This window comes from Anolis sagrei, chromosome Y (genome assembly GCF_037176765.1).
Source record: "Anolis sagrei isolate rAnoSag1 chromosome Y, rAnoSag1.mat, whole genome shotgun sequence".
Lineage (NCBI taxonomy): Eukaryota > Metazoa > Chordata > Lepidosauria > Squamata > Dactyloidae > Anolis > Anolis sagrei.
The window spans coordinates 45,065,573-45,090,114 of record NC_090035.1 but is presented as its reverse complement, the minus strand read 5'-3'; the positions used below and the strand labels follow the sequence as shown (position 1 = coordinate 45,090,114).

At 44.5% G+C, this 24,542-nt stretch overlaps 1 protein-coding gene across 3 annotated transcripts in view; it reads left to right on the top strand.

Annotated features, from left to right (window-relative positions):
* Window positions 1-24,542, top strand: part of LOC137095272 (protein ENL-like) — a 65,518-nt gene that overhangs the window by 27,393 nt on the left and 13,583 nt on the right. Inside the window, exons 5-8 of one of the 3 annotated variants that reach the window (XM_067461717.1) lie at window positions 5,185-5,310; window positions 11,706-12,389; window positions 16,510-16,594; window positions 16,827-18,777. In XM_067461717.1, coding sequence (XP_067317818.1) covers window positions 5,185-5,310; window positions 11,706-12,389; window positions 16,510-16,594; window positions 16,827-17,779 — 1,848 coding nt within the window. In that variant the 3' untranslated portion in view covers window positions 17,780-18,777. Of the gene's footprint in view, window positions 1-5,184; window positions 5,311-11,705; window positions 12,390-16,509; window positions 16,595-16,826; window positions 18,779-24,542 lie in introns of those variants that run through there. The other 2 variants (XM_067461718.1, XM_067461719.1) reach the window with 2 other exon arrangements.

Genomic DNA, 24,542 nt, shown 5'->3' with positions numbered 1-24,542 from the left:
AACTGGTGTTGTGGGAGGCACTCCAGTTTTGTGGACTTAGAGCTACGGTGGAAGAAGCCCGCGATTCTTTGGCAGCGGTCAATGAGTTGAGTGACGGCGGTGGCGCTGTTCTCATCGGGCCCCTTGAAGCCATCTTTTACACAGTTATGCAGCAAAAGTTGATGTAGATCCATCTTAATAGGACGACTGACCACAGTAGTTTTAGACATAGTGTTATTTTAAAGTTTTTGTAATTGTGATATATGATATTTTAATGAATGTATATGTTTTTATGGCTGTAAACCGGGCTGAGTCCCTCAACGAGGTTGAGAAGCTCGGTATACAAAACTGTGAAATAAATAAATAAATAAATGCGCCATGCATGTTACGTTTGAGAAGCCGGCACTTTCGACCGCCCGGATCATGTTCCTTCCTGCGTCTGTGACCATGAATCCCGAGTTAGTACCACCGGAATGAGTATGCTGTATCCAGTCTCTCATCATCTCTCGCAAGTACTCATCCCTCGAACAAAGCTGCAATGACTGTTCGAGAGAAAGTTTTGCGATTCGGGATATTGTATTGTACCATGTTGCCAGGAGGTGAATTGAACAAATCAGCGAAAACCTTCCCGTTCCACCATACTGCATGATTGCATGTTGCCTGGAAGATGATGGCTGGTGGAGAGCCATCATCTCCCAGGCAACATGCAATCAAGCAGCAGGCAGGCAGCCAATCCGGGGGGGGGGGGGGGCAGGCCGGGAAAGGGTTTTGGCCTTCTCACAGCAGGCAAAAAGGCAGCCAACCCTGGGGGGCCAGGGTCAAGCCCACCCCCACCCCCCCCCCCCCCGGGAGGTCCTAGAGGCTGTCTCACTAGGGGACGGATGACAATTGTGTATTTTGAATGTAATGTTTTTTCATTTATATATTAATTTCTAAATTATATACTTAATGATTTCGATTTTGAAGCTAAACAACCAACCAACCACACACACACACACACACACACACACCCAGTGGGAATTGGTCCTTCTTACTTAACTTGCAATACTGCCACAGAAATTATAAGTACTATGTAATACTTCCCAGATAATTTTCAGAGATTTTTCAAAGTGCAATTTTGGTTACTTTTTGTTACTTTTTCTTTCTTTCTTTCTTATATTTACTTTCTAAGTTTTTATAATAACATTATTTTTATATATTAATAATTTATAATTTAATTTTATATATTATTTTTGTTATTATTTATAATTATATTTTATAAATATTTTGTAAATTTAATTATATTTAATTTAAATATTTATATTATTTATTTCATTTATATAATATATATAATAATTATTATTATATTATATAATTTTATTTTATATTGTATATATTATATAATTTTATATTATTTATTATATTTCTTATTATTATTTATAAATTATTATTATTTATTATTATTTATATTTTATTTATTTAAATTTTATTATTATATTATTGTTTTTTTCATTATTGACTCAGTTTTGGCTACTTTATCTTATTACTTTTTTATTTAATATCTTTATCTTAATATCTTGTTCTATTTGATTATTTTTTTGATTTATTTTATGAAATGATTTTGTTTATAGAGCATTTAGCATTGTGCAATCGCGTCCGCCATTTTAACGAATCGATTCGTTATTACTTTAATAACGAATCAATTCGTATTTAATAACAAAGTTCGGAAGTCGTTTTTGCGCATGCTCAAATCGCGTCCGCCATTTTAACGAATCGATTCGTTATTACCTTAACGAATCGACCCCGCATCAATAACGAAGTTTCGGAAGTGATTTGCGCATGCGCGGGGGGTCCGCCATCTTAACGAATCGATTCGTTAATAATAACGAAATTTCATAAATACCGAACATTTTTAAAGGAAAATTTTGTAATTCTTTTAAATAACGAAACGCAAAAAAACCCCAAAAAACAAATCGATTTTAGAAACAATTTTTTTCGTTGTTACCCAGGCCTACTATCTATCTATCTATCTATCTATCTATCTATCTCTATATTATCTCATCTATTTATATCTATACTCTTATATGGGAATCCTATTGAGAGACTCAAGGGGTTCATATGCTTGCGGATATCTATCTATCCTATCTATCTATCTATCTATCTCTATATACAGGAATCCTATTGGGAGGCTCAAGGGGGGTTAGACTTGTGGATACAAGAATTCTGTTGGTCTCAAGGGAATCCTATCTATCTTTTAATCTATATATCTATGCTCCTACCTATTTCTATCTATCTATTTAAGGGACCACGGTAGCGCTGTGTAGGGCCATGTTCCAGAAGCATTCTCTCCTGATGTTTTGCCCACATCTATGGCAGGCATCCTCAGAGGTTGTGAGATCTGTTGGAAACTAGACAAGTGGGATGTGTGTGTGTGTGTGTGTGTATCTCCCTATGGAATAATAATATCCAGGGTGGGAGGAAGAAAGCACTCTTGTCTGTTGGAGACAAGACTCCCTGATTGTTTTCAGACAGGAAACAACCAGAGCCAGCTGCCACCTCGCAACAATGGATTCTCCCAGGCAGGAAGCAGCCAGGCTTTGAAGATGCAAGGCTAATCAAGGAGGTCAATAGCATTATAGAATCATAGATTTGGAAGAGGCTTCATGGGCCGTCCAGTCCAACCCTATTCTGCCAAGAAGCAGGAAAATCACATTCAAAGCAGCCCCAACAGATGGCCACCCAACCTCTGCTTAAAAGCCTCCAAAGAAGGAGCCTCCACCACATTCCGGGGCAGAGAGTTCCACTACTTATGTTCTGTCGCCGCTGGACCTGAAATGAAGTGCCTTTAAGAGAGGATATATGGCTTAGATCCAGCAAGAAGCCAGGCCCCCCGAAAAGAAGCCTTTAGAGAAATTTCCCTTATTAAACAGTCTTTATGAGGCTTGAGCTTAAGTATAACAGTCTTTTATTGATGAACAAACAGGAATTGTAAAGCTTTCTTAACAGTCTCTTGGCTCTTGCAATCTTGTTCACAGGGAACAGGCACTATCTTCAAAAACCTTGTTTAAAGGAAAATTCCCCTTTCTAGCTCCTCCCAGGCTTCTGTGAACCTAAACCTGACTGATGTGGATTCACTACCGGGCTGAACTGCGTCTCAATGCCGAGCGAACCTATCAAAAGTCTTGTAATCACTTAGCTGCTTTCATGGTTAGAGCTGTTATTCCCTTCTGGATTCCTCAGGGCTGTAAGGCTGTTTCCCCGGAACCTTTGGGAATCTTTAGAGGCTCTCAAGACTGTTCTCCCCCGGAAAGTCTTAAGGGACGAAGCCTTTGCACAGGAGGATGTCTGTATACATCTTCTGCATTGACTTCCTTTGCTGAGACTAATTGAGAAATGGCCCCTTCCCTCCAAAAAATCCAGAGAGGGGCAGAACCAGGGATCCTAACTATAATAGACAGGTGGATTGCCCTATGATTGCAAGCCATCATAGGGCCACCCTGCTGCAAAATCCCAAGCCTGGGATTGCAAACTAACATTTAATTCAAAGCAAATAAAATTGGAGCTCCTGGAACAGCTGTTCCAGAACAACTGAATAGCTCAGGAAGTTCTTCCTAATGTTCAGATGGAATCTCCTTTCCTGTAGTTTGAAGCTATTGCTCCATTGCATCCTAGTCTTCAGGGCAACAGAAAACAAGCTTGCTCCCTCTTCTGTGTCTCCTCCCAGCCTTCTCTTCTTCAGGCTAAACATGTCCAGCTCTTTAAGACGCTCCTCATAGGGCTTGTTTCTTCAGGCTCCTGATCATTTTGATTGCCCTCCTCTGCACACATTCCAGTTTGTCAACATCTCCTTTCAAACATTCCCACTTGCCCCCAACATCCTTCCACAGGGATATATATATAAACTCCACTTGTCTAGTTTCCAGCAGGCCTCACAACCTCTGAGACAACCTGCAATAGATATGGGTGAAACGTCAGGAGAGAATGCTGCTGGAACATGGTCAGGCAGCCTGGAAACCTCACAGAAACCCAGCCTTCCTTCGACAACTCAAGGCATTGAATGTTTGCTTTGTGTATGTAAAACTCTAATCTGCTCTGAGTCCCTTTGCAGAGATAAAGCAGAATATAAATAGAGTGTATTATCAAAATATCTATATACTCTTATATGGGAATTCTATTTTGAGTCTCAAGGGGGGGGGGGGTATGGACTTGGGGATATGGGAATCCTATTGATCTCAAGGGAATCCTATCTATCTATCTGTCTATATCTATACTTTTATATGGGAATTTTATCAGTTGTCTCAAGAGGGATATATACTTGTGTATATGGGCCGTGACAGACTTTGTATTTCTAGGTGCAAAGATTACTGCAGATGCAGACTGTGGCCAGGAAATCAGAAGACGCTTACTTCTTGGGAGGAGAGCAATGTCCAATCTCGATAAAATAGTAAAGAGTAGAGACATCAGACTGGCAACAAAAATTCGCCTAGTCAAAGCCATGGTATTCCCTGTAGTCACCTACGGATGTGAGAGCTGGACCTTAGGGAAGGCTGAGCGAAGGAAGATCGATGCTTTTGAGCTGTGGTGTTGGAGGAAAGTTCTGAGAGTGCCTTGGACTGCGAGAAGATCCAACCAGTCCATCCTCCAGGAAATAAAGCCCGACTGCTCACTGGAGGGAAAGATACTAGAGACAAAGTTGAAGTACTTTGGTCACATCATGAGGAGACAGGAAAGCCTAGAGAAGACAATTATGCTGGGGAAAGTGGAAGGCAAAAGGAAGAGGGGCCGCCCAAGGGCAAGATGGATGGATGGCATCCTTGAAGTGACTGGACTGACCTTGAGGGAGCTGGGGGTGGTGACGGCTGACAGGGAGCTCTGGCGTGGGCTGGTCCATGAGGTCACGAAGAGTCGGAGACGACTGAACGAATGAACAACAACAACAACATATGGGAACCTTGTTGGGAGTTTCAGTAATAACAGCATTGCTATTATTAGGGCCAGGAAGTCCAAGTTCACATCTTTATATTGCCATGAAGTTCAATGGGGGCTATAAGACTACAATGGGTTGAGGAGCCTATGTGTGATAGGTGTATCCTAGAACCCTAGAGGTGGAAGGGACCCCCAAAGGCCATCCAGTCCAACTCTGTTGATGTCAAGCAGGAAGTCATCCTTTGATCCTTCCTGACAGATGGCCATCCTTCCTATACTGTATCCCTTCCTCCATTCCAGGTGATGGTGATGCCCGAAGGGACCGAAAGCATTTCCCGGCCGAGCCCAGACTACCCCATGTTACCCACAATCCCGCTCTCCGCCTTCTCCGACCCCAAGAAGACCAAGCCCTCCCACGGGTCAAAGGTGAGTTGCTGGGGAATGATTGAGAGACACATATTTTTACTTTTCTAAGAAAATATATCACATCTACTATATAAGATAGATAGAGAAAGATAACCACATGCATATATCTATCTGATATTTACCTACTGGGTGGCATATGTTCCGCATCAGAAACTAAAGCTATTGGGGTGAAACTTGCTACAATGGTAGAACACATGTTTCACATACCTGTGGATTTTGGGGGAATTTTCAAAGGGCACCATCCTGACAACCCAGTCTCTAAACCAGGGATCCTCAAACTAAGGCCTGCGGGCCAAACTTGGCCCCCTGGGGGCATTTATCCGGCCTGCCAGGTGTGCTGGGCCGCCACACCCCTTGGCCTTCTCCCAGTGTTGGCAAGAGCACGGAGGATGAGGGTTGGTAGAAGGAGCATGCTCTCTGCACTGGACCTCTTCCCCCACACGCTTGTCAACGTCCCCTTGGCGAGTGCTCTCTGCACTGGTGCCAGGAGCATGCATCCAGGCCAATGCAGGGAGTCCACTCCCTCCACTGGCCCCTTGGCACGCACTCCACTGGCCCCTGGGCACTGGCCCCTGGGCACGCACTCCATGCACTCTCCTGGGGGCTGTGTCAGGACTCCTCTACAGAACAGCAAAGAGGTTTCTCCCAGCAGCTGTGCCTGCAGGCAGTGGGAGAGAGCCCTGTGGTTTTGATGACAGAGCTGAAGCGATTGAAGGTAATGCAAATCCCATAATCTCTTGTAGATCCTACCTCAAACCCCTCCAGTATGTTGTGATGGTCATGGGACTTCTGTATGCCAAGTTTGGTTCAGTTCCATTTTTGGAGGAGCTCAGAATGCTCTTTGATGTCTAGTGAACTATAAATCCTCAGAACTGCAATTCCCAAATGTCAGGGTCTCTTTTCCCCAAACCCCTCCTGCTTTAAAGAATAGCAATGATATTTAGTTCTATTGTAATGTTTCATATATTTGTAGATTTAAAATTGTATTGAAATGTAAGCTGCTTTGATCCCTTCCACACAGATGTATAAAATCCACTTAACTGGCTTATATGGCAGTGTGGACTCTGATAATGCAGTTCAAAGCAGAAATTGTGAATTATCTGCCTTGATATTCTGGGCTATTTGGCTGTTTGGAAGGACCCTTTCAGACAGGCCCTATATCCCATGATCTGATCTAGGTTTTCTGTTTATCCCAGATTATCTGGCAGCGCAGACTCATATAATCCAGTTTAAAGCAGAAAACCTGGTATCAGATCCTGGGATATAGGGCGTTTGTGGAAGGGCCCACAGTCTCCTTGTGGAGACAAAAAGTGGTGTATAAATAAACATGATAAAATTGTAGAACAGATATCTGTTCCTGGTTTGAAAGTGCTATTTTCTTTTTAATTGTGTGGCCCTTATTTTGAAAGTAGTAGTTTCTCATTCAGAAACTTCGTGTGGCTGCCACAAACAATGATGACAAGAGGTTATGGGAGTTTAACCGATAGGCTGATCAGTTAAACATATTCATGTGCTCCCTACTGTTATAATAAGCCTGTTGTCCATGCTACAACACTCTTGAAGTCAAAATTTCATTTATTTGTAATTAGAAATAAATGTTTCACAATATTCTCGTGTAAACTATAGTCAGGCCCCCCAACAGTCTGAGGGACAGTGAACTGGCCCCCTATTCAAAAAGTTTGAGGACCCTTGCTCTAAACCAATTAATATGCTTCTTCCCAGCCCTGCACAAAGATTGACTTACTAGACGTATCTGTCAGTCCTCCTCTTTGCAGATTCAACCATTCATTGGAACTCTTGCTGGCGGCTGTTAAGGAGGGACAGATCTCTCTCTCCATTACCCTGATTGGTGCTTTCTGATGCTGATTCATTCTGGGAAGTATCGTTTAGGGCAGGGAGGGGCTTTTGAATTCTCTGGCATAGGGCTCCTCCCTTCCCAAACTACATTTCCCAGAGTTCTGTAGTGTTCCCAGAAGACACTGCTCCCTCTTTTCCCCTCTCCTCGTGCCGAGACTCCATCAATTTAGAGAAAAGGCAAGGCAAGCCACTAAGGCAGCCTTTTTGAGCTTTGCTTCCTTGCACTGAATAAGAAACTGACTTTGGGAGCCTTCCGAGATTTACAAAACTAAAACGAAAAAGTATGGGGTCAGTTTCAAATTCTTAATTTTTGGTGCGGACCGTGGGAGCGCATCGGATACAGGGGCGGCTCGTCCATTACACGAAGTAAGCGGTCGCAGAACACTTTTTTTGCCAGGGGCGCAGAGGCGCCTCTGTAAATGCCCCTCAACCGCGGCTTGAGGAGCATCCCCTCAGCTCACAACAGCCCTAGCAGTCCACGGGGAGCCTCGGCTTTCTTGCCTCGCTGCCGGGGGATCCTCTTCCCAAAGGGGCCGGGCCCTTGAGCCTTGCCTAGCCCCCCTCGTTCGTGCTCCACCCGATCACTGGGTGCACGAGCAGGGCCAGTGCTCAATCGTTCTCTGCGTTTGATCCCTTCCCCATGACCAGCTCCCTTTCCCGATCCCCGGCGCTCCACCAACCTCCTCTCCTCTCCCCAATCCAGGGATGGGCAAAGGGGCGGATCCGCCACGCCTGGCCCGCTTCAGGTCCGGAGGTGTGCCTGAAGACCCCAGCGTGTGCACCAAAAGTCACCTCTTCTCCTGACTTTCTCTTCAGCCATTGGGACCGAGAGAGAGAGAGAGAGAGCCCCTCCGGCTGGAGGTATCTCCCACCTCCGCTCCCTCCTTTCTTTTTGTGCCTACCTTCATGAAAGGTGGGTATCTCCACCTCTGTCTCTCTCTCTCTCTTGTTCTCTCTCTCTCTCTCGGTCCCAATGGCTGAGGAAAAGTCAGGAGAAGAGGTGACTTTTGGTACACATGCCGGGGTCTTCAGGCACGCCTCCGGACCCAAAGTTGGCCAGGCAAGGGAGCAAGTGCGGCAAGTGTAGTTACTGAGATGTATAGTTCACCTACAATCAAAGAGCATTCTGAACTCCACCAATGATAGAATTGAACCAAATATGGCACACAAAACTCCCATGACGAACAGAAAATATATATTTAAATGATTGGTTGGGGGGGAGGGGGGCAAAATACTGTTTGCTTACCATTGAAAATTACCTAGGGCCGCCTCTGATCGGATATCACATCGTAAGTACGAATTATACAAAACTGATTTGATTTACAACACTTTCTGATTTTTTGCACATGCTTACTATCTATCTATGACATGAATAGCTATCTATACAATACAAGTGTATGTTGGAGGCACAAGTAAATGAAACAGGATATGGAAGTGTCCATTGTTCAGGTTTTGAGTATGCCTCTGTAATGACCATGGCCATAAGCAAGATATGGGAGTATGCTGTAGAACACCTCATTTATGTCCTAGAGAGAAAGGGGGGGGGGGGACGGACAGATACCGTATATACTCGAGTATAAGCCAACCCGAATATAAGCCGAGGCACCTAATTTTACCACAAAAAACTGGGAAATCTTATTGACTCAAGTATAAGCCGAGGGTGAGAAATGCAGCCACTCCTGGTCAATTTCAAAAATAAAAATAGATGTCAATAAATTACATTCATTGAGGCATTAGTAGGTGAAATGTTTTTGAATATTTACCATATTTCAAAGAAAAATGGTAAACTATTTTGTATTTGGAAAAGGAGTTTTGTAAGTGGAAAAGTTTTATTATAATTTGTATCCCACCCCATCTCCCCATGGGGACTCAGGATGGGTTCCAGCATAGTAACAGGCAAACATTCAATGTCTATATAAACAGAAAATCATAAAAATTCTAAATAAAAGACAATATTAAACATTGTACAATAAGTTAAAGAAACAGTTGCATTAAATAATTATCATTAAAAGATAATTTAAAAAATCTAGGTAAAGTGTCATATCAGTTCCCTTTTGCCTTCTGTCAGGTTTTCCTATTGATGTAGCCTAGAACGGCATTGGCCTATTTAGCTATAGCATCAAACTGTTGGCTCATATTCCGCTCGTGGTCAACTAAGACTCCTTTAATAGAATCCTAGAATTGGAAGGGACCTCTAAAGGACCTCTATTCCAACCCCCTTCATTCTGCCTTCATGTTGGGAAACCACAATCAAAGGACCCCAACAGATGGCAATCCATCCTTAATGATATTATTATTAATAAGAATCATAATCATAATAATAGAGTTGGAAGCCTCTATTATTGAGGCTCTAAAGACCAGCCTCAATAATAATAGTATAAAAACAACAACAACCTTAATAAAGAGGGTTGGAAGACACCCCAAGAGCCATCTAATCCAACCTCCTTCTGTCTTTCTTTGCTCCCCCCTCGCCTTCCTTGGCAGCAGCAGTGATAGCAGAGGAGGAGGGAGTCCCACCAGCAGGGTTTTCCATGGCCTTTCTCTCCTCCTCCCTCGGCCCATGCATGGTGGAGGGGGCAGTTGTGGGAGGAGGCATAAAAGCCACGCATTGGGCGAGAGAGGAAAAGGCACGCACCTTCTCTCTCGCCCTGCACGCGCTTTCCTTGGCGGCGGTGGTAAAGGCGCACACAGGGCGAGAGAGGAGGGAAAGGTGTGCATCTTCCTCTCCTCCCTTGCGCACCTTTCCTGTCTCCACTGCCAAGGAAGGCATGTGCAGGGCAAGGAAGGAGGAGGGAAAGATGCACACCTTTCCCTTCTCCCTTGCCCCATGTTCAGCTTTTCTGCTGCGCGTGGGCCGAGGAAGGAGGAGAACAAAGCCATGGAAAAACCTGCCACCAGGGCTCCCTCCTCCTCTGCCATCGAGGAAGGCTCACCTTTCCTTCCTCCCCCTCATTCCATGCGCCTCTTCCTCAGCAGAGGATGGAGCCACGGCCATGGGGTTTGTCCATGGCCTCGTTCTCCTCCGAGCTCGGAGGAGGGAAAGACGCGCATGGGGTGAGGGAGGAGAAGAGGTGAGGATCTTGGCAGGAAGGCGTGTGGAAAGGTCTCTTTCAGCCCCATACATTCACGCCAGGACCCTCACCCGAACATAAACCGAGGAGAGGTTTTTCAGCCTAAAAAAAGGGCTGAAAAACTCAGCTTATATTCGAGTATATATGGTAATTTCTCATCACATGTGTCTGCTTTGATTGCACAAAAATACCATGCCATAAGAGCTTTTGTTAGGTGCACAATACTGCCCCTCTCTCCCTCTCTAGGGCACGCATCGGCAAGCTTCTGTCCTCCAGGTGTTCTGGTCTTCAACTCCCACTGTTCCCAACAGCTGGGAAGCTGGTAAGTCCCAAACACCTGGAGAGCCAAAGCCCGCCCATGCCTGCTCGAGGGGAAGAGCACGCTGTTCCTAGAGGAGGTGAAGAAGAACACTGCACTTGTACCTAGTGACATGATCTGATGTGGAAGAGCTGAGTTACAAGACGGCTACCATGTGGAGTTATGGCAAAGCTGTTTCACTTGACCTTTATGGTATGATATGTAAACAGAACTTTCATGTCTAGAGGTCCAGATTCCTTGAGACTATAGCTAATGTACAACGTCACAGTGTCACATCTATATCGTTCCCAAAATTTGCAAAGAACTCATTGACACAATGAGCTGAAACTATTTTAGGTCCCATCTATACTGCCATACCATGCAACTTGAAGCTCCACTTCATGGCCAGCATAGGCTCATACAATGCAGCTCAATGCAGTTAAACTGTATTATATGAGTAGTCACCTGTCATCTTAGCCTTTTGGTGCCTTGTTTGTGCTGAAATCATCATCATCATTTAATAACTTATTAATCGCCCTCCATCCGAGAATGCTCTAGGTGCTAAATTATAAAAGATAAAATACATACATACAAAAATTAAAAATTAACAGAGAGCGAATGCTCTAGTAAAAAGCCAGGTCTTAAGTGCGAGAGTAAAAGGCCCTAAGTCACGCATGGCTCTCATGTAGGGCGGCAAGGAATTCCACAAGGCAGGGGCAGAAATAGAAAAAGCCCTGCGTCTGGTCCTTTCCAAGTGCACTTCTTTAGGACCCGGTATATGGAGTAAGTCACGTTGGGCTGGTCGTTGTGATCTCCAATGATGGGAGGAGAGGCGGTCCCTAAGGTACGATGGACCCTGGCCGTAAAGAGTTTTAAAGGTCAGAACTAGCATCTTATACAGGCCACAGTACTCAGTTGGAAGCCAATGTAAATGTTGCAGCACTGGTGTTATATGGCATTTCATGGGCTTCTTGTGAGTAGCCTGGCTGCCGCATTCTGAACAATACGAAGCTTTCGGGTCGTAGACATCGGAAGGCGCACATACAGGGCAATAGTCCAGCCTAGACGTGACCATGGCATGGATGACAGTTGCCAGAGCCTCCCTTCCTGTTTATGGCTTCTTCTTCTTCCCATGATTGTCTTGATCTCCCTTATCTGTTTTTGCGCAGAAGGCGAACAGAGACGGGAGCGGTGGTAGTGGGAAGGCCTCGAAGCCGCACAAAATGATGCGGGAGCACCGCGAGCGGCCCCGGAAGAACCTGGAAGGCAAGGGCGGTTCCTCTTCCTCTTCTTCCCGGGATGCGGAGGCTGGGAAGCCCCCCAAGGACCCCTCTTCCCGGAAGCCAGGCGAGGGCAAACCCCCCACCCAGGAGGAGAGGCCCCCCCTCCTTCCGAAGGTGGCCTTCAAGGAGCCCAAGCTGGCCCCCAAGGCTGAGGCTGCCTCCCCCAAAGGTGGCGGAGCTTCCGCATCAGGAGGCGGGGTCAGCAACAACAACAGCACCGCCCCAGAAGCCAAGCCTCCCGGGAAGCACCCCCTGGCAGCAGGGGAGTCCCCCAAACCCAGTACCAAGAAGCCCAAGAAGAGCAGCAGAAACAGCGGTGGCAGCAGCTCCAGCTTCATCAAGGGGCCCAAGGGTGCCCCACCCAGATCCTCCACACCTTCCCCAAGGGGGAGTGCCCCCTTCGCTGAGAAGAAGCCCCCCAAGGAGAGGCCAGCCCCCAAGGCTGAGAAGGCCAAGGCTGAGGGAGAGGGCAAGGCAGCCACCCCCGCCAAGAAGGGCCTCGAAGCCACATCCATGGCCGCTGAGGAGGAGTCCCACTCTGAAGAGGAGGAGCCCTCCCTCAAGTCAGAGGTAAGGGACCCTCCCCTTGGAAATGACAACCACCTTCAAGCCTCTTGTTTTATTGAGTTGGGTTCTTGCTTAACCTCTGTATGCTTTTTTAAATTTATTTATTTATATTATTTGCAACATTGATACCCCGCCTTCTCTCACCCTGAAAGGGACTCAGAGCAGCTTACAAGTTATATGTACATACAATATATTATATTATTAGCATAGCACAATACTAGCATTATATATTACTATATTATACTTATACTACTATGTTGTTGTTGTTCATTCATTCAGTCGTCTCCGACTCTTTGTGACCTCATGGACCAGCCCACGCCAGAGCTCCCTGTCGGCCGTTACTACCCCCAGCTCCCTCAAGGTCAGTCCAGTCACTTCAAGGATGCCATCCATCCATCTTGCCCTTGGTCGGCCCCTCTTCCTTTTGCCTTCCACTTTCCCCAGCATAATTGTCTTCTCTAGGCTTTCCTGTCTCCTCATGATGTGGCCAAAGTACTTCAACTTTGTCTCTAGTATCCTTCCCTCCAGTGAGCAGTCGGGCTTTATTTCCTGGAGGATGGACTGGTTGGATCTTCTCGCAGTCCAAGGCACTCTCAGAACTTTCCTCCAACACCACAGCTCAAAAGCATCGATCTTCCTTCGCTCAGCCTTCCCTAAGGTCCAGCTCTCACATCCGTAGGTGACTACAGGGAATACCATGGCTTTGACTAGGCGGATCTTTGTTGCCAGTGTGATGTCTCTACTCTTCACTATTTTATCGAGACTGGACATTGCTCTCCTCCCAAGAAGTAAGCGTCTTCTGATTTCCTGGCCACAGTGTGCATCTGCAGTAATCTTTGCACCTAGAAATACAAAGTCTGTCACAGCCTCCACGGTTTCTCCCTCTATTTTCCAGTTGTCAATCATTCTTGTTGCCATAATCTTGGTTTTTTTGACGTTTAGCTGCAACCCGGCTTTTGCGCTTTCTTCTTTCACCTTGATTAGAAGGCTCCTCAGCTCCTCCTCGCTTTCGGCCATCAGGGTGGTGTCATTGTACTGGTCCATTTAGTTTTCTTGGCAAGGATACTGGACTGGTTTGCCATTGCCTTCCCCAGGGATCACGCTTGGTCTGACCTCTCTGCCACAATCGTCCCGTCTTGGGTGGCCCTTCACGGTTTCGCTCATGACATCATTGAGGTGCTCAAGCTCCAGCGCCCCGACAAGGCGGTGATCTTTTGCTTTTATACTACTATACTGCGACATTATTAGTAATATTATATGTAATATAAAATATATAATAATTATTATATTATATTGTATTATTAGTATTATATTGCATTACAATATTATGATCATACAATATATGTACATACAATATATGTTATTACCATAGCACAACATTAGTATCATATAGTATTGTATTGTACTATACAATAATATATAATACCAATGTTGTGCTATGCTAATAACATATATTGTTATTGAAGGAGCTGGGGTGGTGATGACCGACAGGGAGCTCTGATGTGGACTGGTCCATGAAGTCACCAAGAGTCGGAAACGACTGAACGAATGAACAACAACAAATTGTACTATACCATTATACTGCAATATTATTAGTAATATTACATATAATATATAATGTATTGTATTATTATTAGTATTATATTGCATTACAATATTATGATCAATATTTTATGTACATATAATATAATTATTAGCATACCACAGTATTAGCATTATATATTACTCTATTGTACTATACCACTATACCGCAATATTATTGGTAATATTACATATAATATATAATATACAATTATTGTATTGTATTACAATATTATTAGTATGTAATATGTAAATTGTGTGTCTTTGATTTTATAAATGCGAATCTCCATCACCATTTGGGAAATGGGATTCATAACCTTTTTGGAAAACCACTGGTCAAGGAAAGGCGCAACCTTGTTAGAAGTCACAACCTTTCAAAAAATGATGTTTATCAGCATTCATGCAAAGCAACTTGGTCTCTCAGCTGTTAAACCAGTGTTTCTCAACCTGGGGGTCAGGACCCCTGGGGGAGTAGTGAGGAGGTTTCAGAGGGATCACCAGACACCATCAAAAAATATTTCTGATGGTCTTAGGAACCCCTTAGGCAGAAAAGGCTGAAGATCTCTCCACCTGTCCTTCTCTTCCTTTTTGGAAACAGATTGCAGCAAGTCCTCCTACCAGAAGCCTTCCTTCTGCTGTGATTGGCTGGCCTCTCAGCCAAGGTGAGGGCTATTTCTGAGACTCCAAGCAAAAACAGATAAGGGAGATCAAGACAATCACGGGAAGAAGAAGAAGCTTCAAACTACAAGAGAGGAGATTCCATCTGAACATTAGGAAGAACTTCCTGACTGTGAGAGCCGTTCAGCAGTGGAACTCTCTGCCCTGGAGTGTGGTGGAGGCTCCTTCTTTGGAAGCTTTTAAGCAGAGGCTGGATGGCCATTTGTCAGGGGTGATTTGAATGCAATATTTCTGCTTCTTGGCAGGGGGTTGGACTGGATGGCCCATGAGGTCTCTTCCAACTCTTTGATTCTATGATTCTATGAGGGGAAAGCAGGCATGCTTGCCGCATGGCAGCATAGTGCGGGGTGAGGGAGAGCAGGCGAGGCTCATGCCAACAAGTCCCTTCAAGGTTCTGTGTGGGAAGTTTGGCCCAATTCTATCGTTGGTGGGGTTCAGAAATCCAAGCAACTACAACTCTCAAATGTCAAGGTCTATTTCCCCCCCAAACTCCACCAGTGTTCACATTTGCGCATATTGAGTATTCATGCCAAGTTTGGTCCACATTCATCTCTACTTGAGTCCACAGAGCTCTCTGGATGGAGGTGAACTACAACTCCAAAACTCAAGGTCAATGCCCATCAAACCCTTCCAGTATTTTCAGCAGATCATGGGAGTTCTGTGTGCCAAGTTCGGTTCGATTCCATCATTGGTGGAGTTGAAAATACTCTTTGATTGTAGGTGAATAATAAATACCAGCAACTACAACTCCCAAATGATTCATAACAATAGCAAAATTACAGTTATGTAATAGCAACAAAATAATGTTATGGTTGGGGGGTCGCCACAACTTGAGAAACTGTATTCAGGGTTCACGGCATTAGGAAGGTTGAGAAACACTGTGTTAAATAATGTAGGTAGGTATGTCTTTGAACAGCCAGGAACAAAGACATGCCAATGCCCAAAAACATATATATTCAGCAGAGTCTCAGAAGTGTTGTTAGAAGTTGCCCAAAACGTCTACTCTCCCTTAAAGTATATTTGCCTTTAAATCGTGGTCTCAAGCAACAAAATAAACAGTCTTCTTTAAAAGTAACAGAGTTGGTTAACTCACAAAACTTTGTGTATACAGCATACAAGCACTTTGCTTATGAATCCAGTTACAATAGTTTCTTTGTGTAGGTGATACAGGGCATCTTCCTTAGAAACAATAATGCATAGTCCAATGGAGTCAAATGGCTTCTATATAGCATACTGTTCCTATATTGAAATGTAAACTACAATGTTCCTGCAGTCTTCTAAAGGCACACAGATGGCTTCTACTCTCTCTAAGCATCTAATAGTTTCTATCCTCACTGAAGTCTAAACACGGATATAAAATGGAGTCGCGGGTGCTGAATCTGTCCAAACCTGATCACATGATCTGCAGCTCCTCGCACTACAAAGAGGTTAGGTAAAATTGTAAACCAATACACACACATACAATACAGTAAGCTATTATATACATAGCAAATTACTAGTGGGGGCTTGAGAAAATTTCTATTTTCAACAAGGAGGTGATGGCGAGAAACAAATTAAGTGGTTGTTGCTATTATTATTATTATTATTATTATTATTATTATTATTATTATTATCCTATAGCTTACTTGTGGTATGTATGTTCTGATATGCAGCTTTCTTTCCTTGCTCTGTGTTTTCCTGAGAAGTTGTGGGAGGGGCTGCAAGCCACATGATCTGCTCTGAGACTGCTCAGACTCCCAATTTTCAGACTCTATTAGATATCTTCTGCCTCAGATAACCTCAGCTTTCAATTGAAAAGATCCTCTTGGGTTTGAAGTGTGGGTTAATGTTTCCCTTCCTTTCTTTCTTTCCTTCTGCCTGCAAGTCGGCTCCTTCCAGCCCTTCCAACAGCTCCAGTTCTGACTCCAGCTCCGACTCTGATTTTGAGCCTTCACAGAACCACAGCCAAGGTGTGTTCCCTTTGGGAGAAACATAATATCATATAATAATATATTATATAATAATCATTATATAACAATACAAAATATATAATCATATACTATTAATATTCCTAGCTTTACCCACCACGCATTGCTGGCGAGTAAACCTTCTCTCCCTCTTTCTCTCCTTCTTTCACTCCTTCCTTCATTTCCTTTTCTTCTTTCTTTTCTTCCTTCTCTACCTGTTTACTTCCTTTCTTAGCTTTTTTGCTCCCATCCTTCCTTCTCTTCATTTCTTTCCTTCCCTCCCTCTTTCTCTCCTTTCTCTTCTTCCTTTGCTCCGTCTTCCCTCCCTTCCCTTTTTTCTTTCTTTCTCTCCTCCTTCCTTCTCTTCCTCTTTCCTTCCTCCTCCCTTTTTTCCTTCCTCTTTCTCCCCTTTCTTCCCTCTCTATCTCTTTCCTTCCTTCGCTCTTGACTTCTTCCCTCCCTTTCTCTTCTTCCTTCGCTTTTTCCCCTCTCTTCCCCTTCCCAAATTCCCCTTCCTTCCTTCCTTCCTTCCTTCCTTCCTTCCTTTTGACACCTTCCCTTCCCCTTCCCTTTCTTCTTTTCTTCTATCTTTCTTTCCTCCTTCCTTCCTTTCTCCCTTCTTTCCCATCCTCCTTCTCTCTCTTTCTTCTTGCTTTTCTTCCTTTCTTGTTTCATATACCTTCTCAACTTCTTCCTTCCTTCCTTCCTGCACCTTCCCTTTCCCTTCCCACTTTCCTTCTTTCTTTCTTTCTTTCTTTCTTTCCTTCCTTCCTTCATTTAGTCATTCATTCATTCCTTGCTATTTACACTCCTTCCCCTCATTTCCGTCCTTCTTTCCCTCTCCCGCTTCCTTCCCTCCTTCCCCTTCCTCACCAATGGCGGAGCCAGACGGCGATGTGCGGGGGCGGCCTGGGCTGGGCATTGTGGTGGCCGATGGACTGTCCTTGGCAGAGCCAAGCCGCAGCCTCTCCCAACCGGGCCAGGAAGACGCGCAACGGGGCCTCCCAGGCAGCCTCCGCAAGTCGCACAGCATCCTGGCCCCCAGCGAGCACAGCCGGCCGAGCTCCAACTCCCAGGCCAGGGCTTCAGCGTCAGCGATTAGGCCGCGTTCTAGAACTACAGTTCTCAGAGTGCATTGTGTGTGTACTTACTCCCCGGGCACTGCGCATGCTCAATTGGTTTTTGTAATTGTGAGTTTGTTGAAATGTTGTTTGGAATTTTGATGAGTGTTGTCCATACCTTGTGGGTTGAGGTATGTGCACGGCAAATTTGGTGAATTTTAGACAGGGGTTTTTCGCGTTTTGCTGTCCCGTTGTATGCTCTTTCCCTTTTTATATATATAGATAATAATGACAATGTCAATAGTAGTAGTAGTAGTAGTAGTAGTAGAGATCCTGCAATTTGAGGTACAAAGGAAGGCCGAAACTAAGACAAGTCAAACCCGTATTTTGGACTTTAGGAGAGCCGATTTCCAAAAAATGAAGGAAACGCTGAGCAGCATTCCGTGGACACAGATACTAAAAGATAAGAGAGTTATGGATGGATGGGAATTTCTCAAGAGTGAAATACTCAAGGCACAATTGCAAACTGTTCCAACAGAGAGAAAAAATAGGACAAGTGCAAAGAAGCCAGAATGGATGTCCAAAGAACTTTTAACTGTGCTAAGACACAAAAGAGACATGCACAAGAAGTGGAAAAAGTGAGAAATCACCAAAGAAGAATTCAAACAAATAGCCAAAACCTGTAGGTAAAAGGTCCGCAAGGCTAAAGCACAAAACGAGCTCAGACTTCCAGGGACATTAAAAACAATAAAAGGGGCTTCTTTTCTTATGTCAGTAGAAAAAGGAAAAACAAGGAGGCGATAGAGCCTCTTCGAGGAAAAGATGGGGCAATGCTGACAGGGGGTAGGGAAAAGGCAGAACTACTTAATGCCTTCTTTGCCTCGGTCTTCTCACAAAAAGGTCATCTTCAACCTCAGCAAGATGGAGTGGATGAGGGATTAGAGGACATCCGACCCCAAATTGGGAAACAAGTTGTCCAGGAATACCTGGCCGCTCTAAATGAGTTCAAGTCCCCAGGGCCAGATCAACTACACCCAAGAGTACTGAAGGAACTAACGAAAATCATTTCGGAACCATTGGCAATCATCTTTGAGAGTTCTTGGAGAACGGGAGAAGTTCCAGCAGATTGGAGGAGGGCCAATGTGGTCCCAATCTTCAAGAAGGGGAAAAAGGATGACCCAAACAATTACCTTCCAGTCAGCCTCATGTCGATACCAGGCAAGATTCTGGAAAAGATTGTTAAGGAAGTGGTCTGCAAACACTTAGAAACAAATGCGGTCATCGCTAACAGTCAACATGGATTTATCAAAAACAAGTCATGCCAGACTAATCTAATCTCTTTTTTTCGATAGAGTTACAAGCTGGATAGATGCAGGGAATGCCGTGGATGTGGCGTACCTGGATTTCAGTAAGGCCTTCGACAAGGTCCCCCATGACCTTCTGGCAAACAAACTAGTCCAATGTGGGCTAGGCAAAACTACGGTGAGGTGGATCAGTAATTGGTTAAATTGACGAACCCAGAGGGTGCTCACCAATGCTTCCTCTTCATCTTGGAAAGAAGTGATGAGTGGAGTGCCACAGGGATCTGTCCTGGGCCCGCTCCTGTTCAACATCTTTATTAATGACTTAGATGGAGGGCTAGAAGGCATGATCATCAAGTTTGCAGATGACACCAAATTGGGGGGATAGCCAATACTCCAGAGGACAGGAGCAGGATTCAAAACGATCTTGATAGATTAGAGAGATGGGCTGAAACTAATGACTTAGATGGAGGGCTAGAAGGCATGATCATCAAGTTTGCAGATGACACCAAATTGGGGGGATAGCCAATACTCCAGAGGACAGGAGCAGGATTCAAAACGATCTTGATAGATTAGAGAGATGGGCTGAAACTAACAAAATGAAGTTCAACAGTGACAAATGCAAGATACAGGGTTAGTCAAAATGAATAGGCCAATAAGAAAATTAATTTTAGACGAATGTATGTTTATTGTAACCAAACTACAGCTACGTATCGACAGATAAATTATCAAAGTTTTGTCTCACCTTCAGAGATGTTCGATATGGGCGCCCCGTGTGACACGGCAGACGTCCAAGCGATAGTCCAGTTCATTCCACATCCGTTGCAGCACATCCGACGTAATGGCATCGAATGCAGCACATATGCGTTGTTTTAAGTCGTCCAAGGTCAGCGGTAATGGAGGTCGGAACACAGTGTCTTTCACATATCCCCAGAGAGAAAAGTCGCATGGTGTGAGGTCGGGGGACCTGGGGGGCCACAGGAGGAATGGAAGATCAGTCACTCCAGCACGGCCAATCCAACGTCTGGGAAGGTGTTCGTTGAGGTACTCGCGTACACTGTTGTGCCAATGCGGAGGGGCACCGTCCTGTTGGAATACGAAATCGGGCACTTTCTCTTCTAACTGTGGCATCAACCATTCAGACAACATGTCAGCGTACACTATGCCTGTTACGGTTTTCTCCGCGAAAAAGAATGGGCCAAACACGTGACGGTTGGTTATTGCACAGAAAACGTTTACCTTCAGCGAATCCCTTACATGTTCCAATACGGCATGAGGATTTTCAGATCCCCAAAAGCGGAGATTATGCCTATTGACCTTCCCGCACAGGTGAAACGTTGCCTCGTCACTGAAGACCAGTCTGTTGGCAAAGCCTTCCTCCTCTAGTCTTCGCTGCATTGATTCGCAAAAATCGTGTCGTTTCGAATAGTCACCTTTTTCCAAAGCCTGCACCATTTGCAATTTATACGGCTTGAACTGCAAACGTTTGCGTAACACGCGCCACACAGTTTTTTGCGGAACATTCAATTCCATGGAAACACGATTTGTCGACTTCTGGGGACTTCGTTGAAAGGATGCACGAATGGATTCCACTGTGTCTTCGGAGACACGCGGTCGTCCTGTGGTTTTACCCTTGCATAAGCAGCCTGTCTCCTCAAATTGCTTTACCCACCTCGCAATGGAATGTCGATGAGGTGGTTCCTTGCCATACTTGGCTCGAAATTCTCGCTGGACCGTAATTACTGACATTGTTTTAGCAAATGTCATCACACAAAACGCCTTCTCTTTGCCTGATTCCGCCATTTTGAAAACAGCGACTCCTAGCGACGCCTAGCGGCATTAACGTACATGTGTGTTGCTCAAAAAAAACTTTGATAGTTTATCTGTCGCTACGTAGCTGTGGTTTGGTTACAGTAAACATACATTCGGGTACAATTAATTTTCTTATTGGCCTATTCATTTTGACTAACCCTGTACTTCACTTTGGCAGGAAAAACGAAATGCAAAGATACAAAATGGGGGACGCCTGGCTCGAGAGCAGTACATGTGAAAAAGATCTTGGAGTCCTCGTGGACAACAAGTTAAACATGAGCCAATAATGTGATGTGGCGGCAAAAAAAGCCAATGGGAATTTGGCCTGCATCAATAGGAGCATAGTGTCTAGATCTAGGGAAGTGATTCTACCCCTCTATTCCGCTTTGGTTAGACCACACCTGCAATACTGTGTCCAATTCTGGGCACCACAATTCAAGAGAGATATTGACAAGCTGGAATGTGTCCAGAGGAGGGCGACTAAAATGATCAAGGGTCTGGAGAACAAGCCCTATGAGGAGCGGCTTAAGGAGCTGGGCATGTTTAGCCTGAAGAAGAGAAAGCTGAGAGGAGATATGATAGCCATGTATAAATATGTGAGAGGAAGCCACAGGGAGGAGGGAGCAAGTATGTTTTCTGCTTCCTTGGAGACTAGGATGCGGAACAATGGCTTCAAAGTACAAGAGAGGAGATTCCATCTGAACACGAGGAAGACCTTCCTGATTGTAAGAGCCGTTCAGCAGTGGAACTCTCTGCCCCGGAGTGTGGTGGAGGCTCCTTCTTTGGAAGCTTTTAAACAGAGGCTGGATGGCCATCTGTCAGCGGTGATTTGAATGCAACATTCTTGCTTCTTGGCAGGAGGTTGGACTGGATGGCCCATGAGGTCTCTTCCAACTCTTTGATTCTATGATTCTATGATTCTAGTAATAATATATATTTATAATAATAGTATAATATTATTTATTGTGTCTGAAGCAAATTTAGCGTACAGTTGTAATTTATTTAAAACCACAAACAAAGTTGAAAACTTGGCATTGTACTAAATGACCTTTGTCCAGAACCTGGCCACTTAGAGTGCCTCTGGTGTCACTGAGAGAAGGTCCTCCATTGTGCATGTATTATTATTATTATTATTATTATTATTATTATTATTATTATTAAAACACCTCTTGTCTGTGACATAAGCAATAAATAATATATTTTAATAATATTGTATTATTATTTTATTATTACTCTTATAAAAAACCTCAGAGTCTGTGACATAAGCCATGAAGTATATTCTCATAAACCTCTGAGTCTGCGACGTAAGCAATAAATCCTATATTTTAATAATATTGTATTATTTATTTATTTACTTATCATATCAGAAGCAAACTGAGAGAACAGCTGTAATGTATTTAAAAAACACAAAGTTTAAAAAACTTGGCATGATCCTAAAGGTTCTTTGACCAGAAGCTGGCCACTTGGAATGCCTCAGGTGTGGCTGTGAGAAGGTCCTCCCTTGTGTATGTGGCAGGGCTCAGGCTGCATTGCAGTTGGTGGTCTGTGGTTTACTCTTTCCCACACTCGCATTTCATGGACTCCACTTTGTAGCCCCATTTCTTAAGGTTGACTCTGCACCTGGTCGTGCCAGAGCGCAGCCTGTTCAGCACCTTCCAATTTGACCTGCCTTCTGTGTGCCCAGAAGGGAGTCCCTCGTCTGGTCTCAGCCACTGATTGAGGTTCCAGGCTTTAGACTGCCACTTTTGGACTCTTACTTGCTGAGGTGTTCCTGCGAGTATCTCTGTAGATCACAGGAAGCTGTTTCTTGATTTAAGGCAATTCGTCTTAAATCCTAACAGAGGATAGGCTGGAGATGTCACTGCCATGGTCCTTTTACTACTGGCCACTACTTCCCGGTGGATGTCAGGTGGTACATTACCATCTAGACAGTATAACTTCTCCAGTGGTGTGGGGCATAGACAACCTCTGATAATGCAGCATGTCTCATGAAGAACCACAACCACTGATTTAGCGTGGTGAGATGTGTTCCACGTTGGGCATGCGTATTCAGCAGCAAAGCGCAGATGTCTTCACTGTGTCCAGTTGTGATTCCCAGGTTGTGCCAGTCAGTTTTGTAATACATTGTTTCTAGCACCCACTTTTTGCTTGATATTCAAGCAGTGCTTCTTGTAAGTCAGAGCATGGTCCAAGGTGATTCCCAGATGCAGTGCTCCAGTGGGATTCGTTCCCAGGTCATCCTCAGAGTTTGAGGTGCTTGTCTGTTCTTAAGGTGAAAAGCACACGTCTGTGTTTTAGATGGATTAGGAATCAGCTGGTTTTCCCTGTAAGAGGCAGTAAGAGCACCTAAAGTTTTGGAGAGCTTATGTTCCACCTTTTCAAAGCTCCCTGCTTGGCACAATTGTCAGCATAGATGAACTCTCTGTTCCTTCCGGCAATGGCTGGTCATTTGTGTAAATGTTAAGCATCAATGCAGTAAGCACACTCCCCTGAGGCAGGCCATTTTTCTGTCTCTGCCATCTGCTTCTCTGGCCCTGGAATTCAATATAGTTGTTGCACTCCAGGTCAGGAAAAAGCCCTCTGACTTTAAAACACACCACACGAAGAGTGAAGAAACAAATCTTTTATTGAAGCTTAGTAAATAGCCAGAAGAAATAAATGCTTGTAAAAAAATAAGAAAGTTCCAAAAATTAATAAGTCCATAAAAGGTAGTAGCACAAAGCAATGTCCACACCAGATATAAAAGCAATCCAAGTCAGTATTAATCCAGAGAGGAATCAACAAGATGCAAAGACAATCCAAAAGGCTAAAAAAATTCCACAGGAACAAGACCCCATGAACAGGATTTCCATGGCACATGAACTTGATTTCCAAACAATGCCTGATCTAACAGGTTTCCCTTTGAGGCAAACCTTATATCCCAAAACTCAGAAATTGGTTTGCTTTCCCCCACATTAACCCCTTATCAGACAAAGCCTTTCAGAGCGACGTAAACACGAGTTTGCTGTTGATCCTGGCTAATATCCAGCCACCTATTCTTCAGCTCCCTATCTGGCTGCTCATTAAAATTCCCAATGTCAGATTGTTTTTCAAACCCAAATCTTGAGAGCTCACAGAGAGAAGGAGTGAACCATCATTGCTCAGCCCAGCAGGAATATTCTCATGAGAAACTGCCCTTTACCCTGGGGCTTCTGTGTCTCCAGAAAATAATTGATCAAACCATCTCCATCTTGTACCTCAGCCTCAGCACCACCATTTTTCTCATCAATTCCCTCATCATTTCCCACATCAGGATCCTGAAACACAAACACAGGCTGATTCCTAACAATAGTAATATTAATAGTAGTAATAATTAAACAGTATAATATAATAATATACAATAATAATAGTGTATAATCTATAATATAAATCTGTAAGGGGCGTCGTACGGAGCCGTATAACTCCACAACCCCCCAACGAAACTGAACCAGAATTGCCATGCCCCTAGGACAACCCACTCGGTACAAACTAATGTACTCCAAATTAAAAAAAAACACCACAACAACGACAAAAACACCGCAAAACAACTGAACATGCGCACTGGCGCAAACTCCCCGGCACGCGCGCACGCACGGCCCCTCCCCCCCTCCCCCCGCGCGGCACACACACACGTGCGCGGTGCAAACTCCCCGCCACGCGCGCACGCACGGCCCCTCCCCCCCTCCCCCCGCGCGGCACACACACACGTGCGCGGTGCAAACTCCCCGCCACGCGCGCACGCGCCGCCCCTCACCCCCC